The 10,993-nt window shown below is 43.1% G+C and overlaps 1 protein-coding gene across 1 annotated transcript; it reads left to right on the top strand.

Annotated features, from left to right (window-relative positions):
- The first annotated feature begins 1,179 nt into the window (after nt 1-1,179).
- On the top strand, nt 1,180-4,318 carry LOC101293077. Its single transcript, XM_004294204.1, has 3 exons — nt 1,180-1,290; nt 1,516-3,133; nt 3,452-4,318. The coding sequence occupies exons 2-3, from the start codon at nt 1,647-1,649 to the stop codon at nt 3,693-3,695; spliced, it is 1,731 nt and encodes a 576-aa protein (XP_004294252.1). The 5' UTR covers nt 1,180-1,290; nt 1,516-1,646; the 3' UTR covers nt 3,696-4,318.
- Nucleotides 4,319-10,993: the final 6,675 nt, after the last annotated feature.

Below are 10,993 nucleotides of genomic sequence, written 5' to 3'. Positions count from 1 at the left end.
TTTTCACAAGAACAAAATTTAAGTTACAAAAAATAAAAAGTAAGAGTGGATTATAATTTGAGTTGTATGGATTTTACTTCTTTAAATATAAAAAAAAGCTGAAAACCGAAAATTCTTCTATCCACAGAGTGATGGTTCATAGTATGGCGTGGCAGCACCACAGCCATAAGTTTGAGTCAATTTGTCTTCTATGACTAACAGAGAAAACGTCTGTTATGCAGCCAAAAAAAAGAAGAAGCTTGAATGTTTATCATGTTCAGCAACAAATTCAAGCATGGTAATCCGAAATTTTCAACATCAGACTCATATCCCTATAAAAATAGAATAAATGTATGGGTCTATCTTCTTTTCTTTTGAATAGATGGGTGGAGATTTTTGATTTCTTTATCAAATCAATTCTGCAAATAAAGGACGTTGGAAGATCATTTTTGGAAGGATTTCTGCCATCAATTTTGCAATCAGAGGAGGTTGGAAGGATCTGGGTTTCGATGGAATACCCATGTATTTGGACTCGAATTGAGCAGCACGAACCCAGATCAAATCTGGATAACTAATGACAGACGAAGATCTGGGTTAGCGAGGTCACCGAATACCATATTTGCCGACGAAGCTCTGGGTTTCAATGGAATACCATCTTCACCGACGAGTTTCTGAGTTTTAGATTTCCTTAATTCTGTTAGTGCATGTAACACACTCGCCGTTAGTGATTCTTCACTCTGTGGAGGGAAGAATCTCCGGTTAAAAACCTAAAACACACGCGTCACTGAAAGAACATGAGGGCGGTAGAGTCACGGTTCCCAAGAAGAAAAGGCGGTACGTGGTCGGTTTAACACGTGGCACTTCGTCACCAGCCAGATCAGTTCACCATGGTCCGCGTAGCTCGCCGCGTGTCTCACACTTAAGTAATTTCCAGGTAAACTCCCTTCTGCAACAACTCGGGTCCACCCCGAAATTAAACCCCATACCCTTTTTGGTAACTTTCATAAATATCTCGGTAACTAAACCGCCCACCGACCCTTCCGGTTCCCTTCCGTACATATACGAACCCCGATTATTTACACTCCTAAACAAAATTTACATTTATACCCTCGGAGATTTTTTTTATGTGAACCGTCCTAACTGAGAGCTCGTGCGTATATAATAGACTCCGCAGAGTTGCTCTCTCTCTAAAAGCTCATCAACAAAAAAAGCTCACGGCTTGTACTTCACAGTTGACAGTCTGAGGTCCTCGCCGGAAATCTAAAGAGCTCTTGATTGGAAAACTCGTCGGAGTTCGTGGTTCAATAAAAAGTGAGTCGAGTTTCTTATTTAAATGCTTAGGGATCTAAGTTTCCATGGTTTTCGTGTAAAAGCTGTTGAGTGGCTTCGGGATTTGGTTTCTCCGATCCGATTTTTCTGCAAAATTGAAATGAGTAGCCATGATACTCAAGTGTAGAAATATTTTGAGGCTTTCCGGGAAAATTGGGGAAATTTGTTCACGTGCTTTACTGATCGAAATTGTTTTCTTTTTTTCAGGTGAGAGTGAATCTGAAGCGAGAAAGGCAAAGACTTTTGGCAGATCCGATTTTATAAAAGGGAAGAGAAGATTCAATCTTTTCCTTTTTCATCAATTTGGGGATTTCTGAAGCTTTCTTTGAATCTGAGAAATGGTGGTGAAAGTAGCTTCGACCTGTTTGCACTGGTCGCAGCCCATTGTTCCTCACTCTACGCCTTCTTCTCAGACCCTAGCCTCCGCGGTTTCGTCTCCTTCGTCTAATCGGCGGAGCCGCAGCAGCGACGGTGGAGCTTTAGTGTGTCTTTATGTTCAGAAGCTGAACCGGTCGGCTCTGTTTGGAACCCCGTCGACCACGCTACGCCGGTCGCAGTCTTGCGAGTCTCAGAAGGCGCCGAGAAATCGGAATCGAGCCGTCCGACGCGGTTTCAGCGCGAGCCTCGACGCCTTCTCAGATGAAGAATTCTCGAAGAAGATTCAGGAATTGGCTCTCAGATTCCAGCTCTCCGACGACGTTACCGCCGTTAGTTCGGAGTCGGATTCCGGTTCTTCTGATCTATCCGAAACTTACGGCGTTAACGCGGAGGAAGACGGTTTCGACGTTTTGAACGACGAGTCGTCAAGGATGAGGTTTCTACAGAGCAACAGTCAGTTCCCGCACGATTTGGAGCCTCCGTGGCCGTCGGATTGGCAACGGAGGGACGAGATTGTCCCGCAGGCCAGCATCGAACGGAAGGCCAACAGCGTCGACCTCCCTCTTTCGCTTCGGATCATAAAGAGGAAGCTGCAATGGCAACAAGATGGCTACTTCAGAGACGTAGGCGAATCTGCCTATTGCTCTATGAGGAAGGCCTTCTCTTCAATGGTGTTCATAATCCGAGAGCTCCATAGCTCTTGTCTACAGATGCGAGAGGCTCTGTTCTACGAAGATTTACAGGGAATTCTAGGCCGAGTCCAGAAAGAGATGCAGGCTTCTTTCGTGTGGCTGTTTCAGCAAGTCTTCTCTCAAACACCGACTCTAATGGTGTACGTGATGATCTTACTAGCCAATTTCACCGTCTACTCGTTAGGCCACAACGCCGCCATTGCAGCTCCTCCACCGGCAACCGAAACAGTTTCCATCATGGATGTTCAAGATCACCAAAACTCTCCCCAATTTGATTCTTCAGCGAGTAAATCGTTATCTGTTTCGTCATCCTGTGGTGGAAAAACGACTTCCATTGGAGGAAGCAATGGCGGGGGAGGGAATGTCCGCCCCGTCGGGAGCGGCACAGAAGGTGACGGAGGGGTTGACCGTTCCGACCGGTACGGGACAATAGTCCCCGATGGTGCTTCACAACTGTCTCTGGGGACAACCAGAGAAGCAGAGTCGGGGCAAGAGAGCAAAGAAGAGGAGATTGCTCTGTGGAACTCAGTAGTGGAAGAAGCACATCAAATGCAAGGCAGAGACGAGTCTCTGGACCAAGAAACAATTCAGAGATTCGTCTCGCCGGTTGCTGTAGAAATAGAAAGTGATGATTACGCAGAGTACTTCAGAACCGAGATGCTCTACCAATCGGAATTGTCCAAAGAACCCCGCAACTCTCTCCTCCTCTCCAATTACGCTCAGTTCCTCTACCAAGTTGCTCATGACTATGATAGGTATACTTCATTTCACACATATTTTTTGCATCAAATTATCAAACTTTTATGCATTTTTAGAATCAATATCAAACTTTTAGTACTAGAAATTCATTGGTTTAGTCAAGGAACAGGAAAACTGAAAATAAAATCTTTGGGTTTTAGTGATTGTTCTTGTTTGTCATGGTGCTTAGATTTGGTGATAGAGTGATAGGTGCATGTGTGGTGGGTTTTTCCTTTAAATGGCAAAAAAGTTAACGCGGTTCAAAGACTTGGACTTTTCTTCTTACTCGAGTAAGATTAAGCTTTTACTAATGGTGAATTTGTTTAATGTTACAGAGCCGAGGAGTACTTCAAGAGGGCAGTAGCGGTAGAGCCGGCGGACGCTGAGGCCTACAATAAGTACGCCACCTTCCTTTGGAGGGTGAAAAACGACTTGTGGGCGGCAGAGGAGACCTACTTGGAAGCCATTAATGCTGATCCGAGCAACTCCTACTATGCTGCTAACTACGCTCATTTTCTCTGGAACACGGGCGGCGAGGACACGTGTTTCCCTCTCGGGGACGACCCCGAAGATGCTTAGAAACACCAAAAACTACCACATGGAAAATGAAAGAGATAAACCTAAAAAGACCAGGGAACAAGCCACCACCTTCCCTTTGCTTTCCCATTTCCACCGGGAATTAGGTTTTATTTTCACAAAACAAGAGGAGTGAAGGGTCTTTTTGTAATGATTTGTCCTGAAATTTTGGGTGGGACGCGGAGGAAGATTTGGGCGGCGGAGATGTGGTGGCGATGGGAGCTTGAGGAGGGGGTGTACGTGAGGGTCACGTGACAGAGAATGAGACATATGCATGGCGGCAATTGCTTGGCTTGGTTTTGCCTTTTGCACAGAGAAGGTCGTGTTCTTTTTTCTTTTTTGGTTTACAGAAAAACACATGGCAAAGTGTAATTAGCTCTGTAATTATGTGCCATCTCTAAATTAGTATAAACCAAATTGGAAAGATTTAATATAAACTTTTCTCATAAAGCACGTGTTTCTCGTGCATTTTGCTTTCTAGCTATCTGGGTCATTTTCCCCTGTATTGTTTCTACTTTGCTCTGGAAATGTCTGGTGCTTAATTATTTGAGTCCATCTTTAGGTTTTTGGTGGGCACAGTATGAACTCTCTGCTTATTGCTTGAGGAGAAAAAATCTGAATTCTTTTGTGACTTCGTCTAAAGGAACAATGATTACCCCAATTGACTGATAACCGATGATTATTCATTGGTGGCTAGAAAGAGCTGTGTAGCCCTTGGTGCCTTGGTGGTGTCTTGCCTTTTGGTTGCAATGAGGAGGTTCTGTTTTTGGTGTAGTTCAATCAAGGGGTTCATGCCTTCATGGTTCAAATCATGTAACAATTAACTTGCATAATTACATCTAGAGCTCAAGCCAGTTGGGTTGCAACACAACACAATCTATGAAATGGATGCACATCCTATCCTATGTTGAAAAAAAAACATTATTTTGTAGCTTAATTTTAGTTCAAATGATCATACACTACCAGGACAAGCATTTTAGCCGACGAAAAATTTTTGTCGGCCTGTCAGCTTAATTCGTCGGCTAAGATTTCGTCGGGAAAAGGTCGTCTGTGGTGACTTTAGCCGACGACACATGTAGAAGTCGTCGGCTATAGACCAGAGTTTAGCCGACGAAAAAAATGTCGTCGGTTATCTTCCTAGACTTTAGCCGACGAAACATTTAAGGTATTCGTCGGCTATAGTCCTAGAGTTTAGCCGACGAAAAACATGTCGTCGGTTGTTTCTCCGACTTTAGCCGACGAACAATTTAAAATATTCGTCGGCTAAAGTTTGTAATAAAAAATAAAAATAATTAAAGCCGACGAAATATAGTCTATTTCGTCGGCTTTATAGGGATTTAGTCGACGAATTAAAGCGTATTTCGTCGGCTAAAACTTATTAAATTTTTTTTTTTAAAACTTTAGCCGACGAATTAAGGCGTTTTTCGTCGGCTATAAGTCCATTCCAGTAAAAAAAAAAAACCCCGAAATTTCTGAATTACCATTCCAAGCAACTGCAAAATACACCAAAACAATTCCATATAACCAACAACAAGCACATAAAACTATATAATTCATCAACTACACAAAATCTAAATCTTCTAAATTAATATCCGCTTCTGGGGGCTGCTGCGGAGGTTGTGGCGGTTGGGGTAGCGGTATAGCCGTAGGCATAGGCGGAGCCGGAAGTCCCTGAAGCTGGGCAGCTGTAAAGTCCTGTATGTACTGGAACATCTGCTGCTGCTGGGCCTGCTGGATGGCATGTATCTCGGCAACATAGGCTGCCTGCGCGGCATTATAGGCTGCCTGCGAGGCATTATAGGCAGCTTGAGCAGCTTGCTGTTCTCGTAGTCTCTGAACTTCCGACTCTAGCTGAGTCGTCCTGGTAGTCGTGGACGTGGTCCTGCTGCTAGTCGAGGCTGCCTTTCGTTGAAATCCTAGAGTGGTCTTTAGGACCCCCTCGTCTTTCTTTCCTAGACCCCGGCAATAGAAGTTGTTTGCTCTCGGTGGGAAGGCTGTGCCCATGATCCTCGCCCCAATCGTCGGATCCGAAGTGTCGATCCGGGACATGGCTTCGGACATCTCTTCCTCCTGCGTGTCCGGCCATGTCTCCCTCGCTATAGCACTCATCACCTCGTCACTAGCCTCCCTCACCTTCGCCTATATGGATAGGAAAAAAATTATTAATTAACATTTTGACATATATATAAGTAAATTTAAAAATTTAAAAACGTAAGATGACTTACAATATCCTTCTGGGAGTCAGGATATGCCATCTCGTACGTATAGACGTACCAGTTGACTTCTGGATGTTCCCTGGCAGCCTCGTCCATGAAGACAGCGAACGGTCTAGAACCGCCATGATGGTTCTTTGTGTTGCGTTGCCGGTTCTAAGAGTTCGCTCGGGAAACGGCCTTCAAAGAAAAAAATAAATTATTAGTAAAATATTTAAAAACGGACGTACTTAATGACAAATTAACTAATTAATTTTTTTAAATACCTGTTTACGAGGGTTGTTGAATTCTGATATCAGAAGCCAACGCCACTCATACTCCCTGTACTGGAACTCAGCAGGGGTACCAGAACGTGCGTTCCCGTGCGTAGTCCAGTGGGTCCGCAACTCGTTCTTCCACTCCTTGTACCTACATATACAACAAAAATATTAGAAATATTATTAATATCATATACAATTTTGTTTTTCATTAACTTCCCAACGTACCTTCCCCTATGCACAACGTCGGCCCAGCTGTCCTTCAGGTGCTCGGGAACCTCAAACCACACCTGCATTTAACCGTTTATTGGTTTAGTTTTTCGAGAAATCAACAATGTAATACATAATATTATTTTGTAAACTCACCGACATCGCGTTGTGAACCATGTCCTTAACCTCCTGCGGGACCTCGCCCCAGTCTGACCACAACATATAGGGACTCTATCTCTAATGAGCGCTCCCACGCGGCCGGAGTACGTCCTCGACTTCCCGCCCGATACTATGTGGCCATCCCCGTCAGTATTGATGACGATCCTCCCCACGGTACCCACGATCTTCTCGAGAGCCTTCCCTGTGACGGGGCCTCTCTTCTTCTTTGTCGGCTTCGCTCCGACGGTGCCTATCACATGATAAACCAAATTGATTATTAAAATCGGAGACCCTTTATTATTAATTATAAGAAAAGTAATCATGCATCACTGATTACCTGAGGCGCTCGCGGCGGACGCGACGGATTCCGTCTCAGTCGCCGATGATGATACCCTCGCGGAAATAAGAGGCGTATCAAAAGGCACGAACCGGTACGCCGCTGATGGAGCCACTGGCGGGGGCAGTGGATAAATCGGCGTCCCTGAGCCATCGACTACAGGTAAGACCGGTATCATCCGCGGAAGGAACAGATGAGGCGGCGGCATCTGTACCCCAGATGACCCACTATCCGAAGAAGTAGGACCCGGAGTGGGCGCCCGGTGTATCTCAGGCATACGGGGTGCAGACACCTCCGTCTGGGTCTGAGGCCATAGCTGCCTCGAGGAACGAGGGACGGCCGCCTGCCTCGATGAAAGGGGCACCTCCAGCTGCCTCTGCGCCGTCTCCAGAAGGCTTGCACGTCTGGCTGTCATCTGGCCCTGAAACGTCGTTTGGGGGTTGCTAGAGGTTCTCTCAGACGATTCGGACCTTTGGCCCTTCGAACTCTTCTTCGATCTAAAATAGCCGCTCATCCTATTTAAAATATTAATTTGAATCAAGGCTGAGGCAACATTGAAAAAGTAAAAATTTAATCTTATCATTCTCAAATCTAAGGCTCTAGATTATTTTGTCTTTATTCTATAAAAAATATTTTTGAAACCATATTTTTTCATTATGTTCTTGCTTAAATTTAAACACTTAATATAATGTGAAATATATATATGTTTAAAATTATACTTATTCAAAAATATGAATTCAATAAAAAATATATATATAGAAATATGAATTATACTTAATTATGGAATGCAAGCATCAAGTTCATTATCAACAAAGCATATGTTTAAAAAATGAGGATAATTTATCTCCTAAACATAAATTAGGAAAATTAGACAGTACATAAAACATAAAACATAGCCTTAAAATCAATTCGAAATCAAGGGTAAAAAAGAAGAAAAACGCTAACCTTGGAGACCGGGAGAGCGAGGGAGGAGGGAGGAGGGAGGAGGGAGGACGCAGAGACCGGGAGAAGGAGGGAGGGAGGAGGGAGGAGGCGGAGACGGGAGAGGGAGGGAGGAGGGAGGAGACCGGGACCGGGAGAGGGAGGGAGGAGGCGGAGACGGGAGAGGGAGGGAGGAGGCTAGGGTTTTTCTGCTGTCGAGCAGTTAAACCCGAAAACATTAGCCGATGAAATAATTATTTCGTCGGCTAAGGCTAAGAATCTCGTCGGCTAAGAATCAATTCGTCGGCAAAACATTCTAAATTTTGTCGGCTAAAACTTTGAAATTCGTCGGCTAAACCTTTGAAATTCGTCGGCTAAAGTATTTTATACATTTGGCACATTGTGATTGTGATGATCAAACTTGAGAAAAAGAAATTCGACCGTCAGATCTGACCACTATGACAAAATACCTGTATGACCAAAAATTCAACTTGATCCGACAAGAATAAGGGATCGATCCGGACGGTCAATCTCCTAAGTCAAACCCCTAAACGCACGGAAAAGGTCGTTCGACCGTCTAAATTACGTATTTTGGCCGGACCTTCAACTGAAAATAGTTTTAAATCGATGACACGCAACAAGTCGTATAAAAATTTTACGCAAAATAACCACCGAATATAGGGCTACTCATAGGGGGAAAGAATGAAAAATTGCATTTACCGCAACTATCGGCACCGAATATTTACCGGAATAGTGTGATTTTTCAACCGTGGATGTATGTCAACATTCTCGTCATATCTTATTTCATGACTTTTTTGCGTTTGAAGGTTTTACGTATAGTTTGTTTTTGAAACGGAACATTTACATAACACTTGATAAACAAGTTATACAACATTAGTATGCATGTTGTGATTGTGATGATCAAACTTGAGAAACAGAAATCCGACCGTCAGATCTGACCATCATGACAAAATACATGTATGGGAAAAAATTCAACTTGATCCGAAAAGAATAAGGGATCGATCCGGATGGTCAATCTCGTAAGTCAAACCCCTAAACGCACGGAAAAGGTCGTTCGACCGTCTAAATTACGTATTTTGACCGGACCTCCAACTGAAAATAGTTTCAAACCGATGAGATGCAAGAAGTCGTCTAAAAATTTTACGGAAAATAACCACCGAAGATAGGACTATAGTAGGTAATAGAAAAATTTTAGGGTTTAGCCGACGAATACCCTAACGTATTCGTCGGCTATAGTATGTAATTAAAAAATTTTAAAATAACTAAAGCCGACGAAATATTAGGTTATTCGTCGGCTAAAACCTGATTAGCCGACAAAATATACTATAATTCGACAAAATATCCTATAATTCGACGTATAAGATGGGTTTAGCCGACGAAATACACTATAATTCGTCGGCTAAGATGATTTTAGCCGACGAATTATGGTGTATTTCGTCGGCTTAAGGAAAAAAATACCTTAAAAAACAGACGATATTAGTAAACCATACTAACTTCCTGTTCATCATATATCACCAAAATTCATATACAATAACTGAAATATGAATTCAACATGTGTAAACTATAAAGGAAAAGGTCTTTAATTAGTTATACAATGCAAATTAATGGATTTCGTCCTCTAAATTAAACTAAGGCTCGTAATCGGAATCATCCGATGAGTCTTCTTCGGTGTCAGAATTAATTTCTGGTAATATATGTCTTTCCTCATCGCCAGAGTCTTCGTCTGTTTCTTGATTTGGATCAACATCAATAAGCCTTGGCTCTTCATCACGAATTCGCACCGAACGACCCGCTTTAAAATTATTAAGGCAAACGGTAGAGGAGTTAGGAATACCTATTGCGTTGGGCTCTTGATACGCAACATCCTCTTCCTCGTCTTCGGCCTCTCCAAGTGTAGCCGCCCGGTAAATGTTTCGAGGGTGCAGAAGGTTGACTACTTTCCACGCGTCACCCTTAGCAAGGTCATCAAGATAAAACACTTGTTTTACCGATGTGGCAAAAACGAACGGGTCATCTTCGTAAGAACTTGTAGCAGTGTTCACCGATAATATTCCGTACTGATCGGTCTTCATGCTCTGCGGCCTAGTATCAAACCATCTACACTTGAAGAGGTGCACTGTCATGCCTTGCCCATAAACGAGTTCCACCACTGAATGGAGAACACCGTAATAGTCAACTCCATTCCGCCCACCATGTGCCATGACCCCAGAATTCTGTGTTCTCCTTATGCTGTCTCTTTGTTCGCATATAAATTGCACGCCATTCACCTTGCACATCGAATAAACTCTTGACATTATCGGCTTCATCGCTAGAAGTCTTAGTTCATCGCTAGAAGTCTTAGTTCATCGCTAGAAGTCTTAGTTCATGCGACCAATTTGGGTGACCATCAAATTGAATATGGTTCATCTGCAACCAACCATTCAACTGTAAATATGGATAATTATGCAATAAACATAAACACGTACAAAAAATTAAATTACGTACCCAACCGCCAAAATAATCTGCGAACTCCCTGTTGTGGTACTCGAGATCACCTTGAATGTCTGGACAATATAGATGGATGTCTTTCCAGTATTCAACTTCTGGACAGTTAATCAATACCCACCAGTGGGCAATGACTAGCTCATGTGGTTGCAACTTGTAGGAGTCTGGCAAAATTCCATACACTTCAACATCACTGGAGACTATGGAAAGATCGAACTTCGATACATCTACCGGCATGGTTTGGGGAGTTTCCTTCAACGCTCCTAAATACAACTTCATGTATGTGACGCACTCGTGCGCAATATATGCTTCAGCTATACATCCTTCAGGCGCGGATTTATTAGCCACTTAATCTTCGTAGTCTCCAAGTTGCCTGTAAATCAAGTTGTAAAATGTTATGATTATTGAACATGTATATATATTGAGGAATTCAGGTGTAAAAAACTTACCTTTCCATGGACATCCAAGTGTAATGTACTGGACCGGTAAGCAACAATTGCTCGGGAAGATGTATCATCAGGTGAGGTATGATGTCAAAAAAATTTGGAGAAAATATCCTCTCAAATTTACACATGATATAAATGATGTCCTCTTGCATTTCCCGGAGGTTAGATTTTTTCCCGTGTGCATAACTTCTGGAAAAATCTTGCCAACGCTACTAACGGCTCCACCACCTGACGGGGAAGGAACGGTCGAATG

This window comes from Fragaria vesca, linkage group LG3 (assembly GCF_000184155.1).
Source record: "Fragaria vesca subsp. vesca linkage group LG3, FraVesHawaii_1.0, whole genome shotgun sequence".
In the NCBI taxonomy this organism is placed as follows: Eukaryota; Viridiplantae; Streptophyta; class Magnoliopsida; order Rosales; family Rosaceae; genus Fragaria; species Fragaria vesca.
The sequence above is the reverse complement of the archived record's forward strand: the minus strand, read 5'-3'. Positions and strand labels throughout refer to the sequence as shown.

Excerpts from the sequence above, each read along its gene's own strand:
- LOC101293077 (XM_004294204.1), top strand. The coding sequence starts at position 1,647 with ATGGTGGTGAAAGTAGCTTCGACCTGTTTGCACTGGTCGCAGCCCATT. Across the intron at positions 3,134-3,451 it reads GTTGCTCATGACTATGATAG|AGCCGAGGAGTACTTCAAGA; the intron begins GTATACTTCATT and ends TTAATGTTACAG.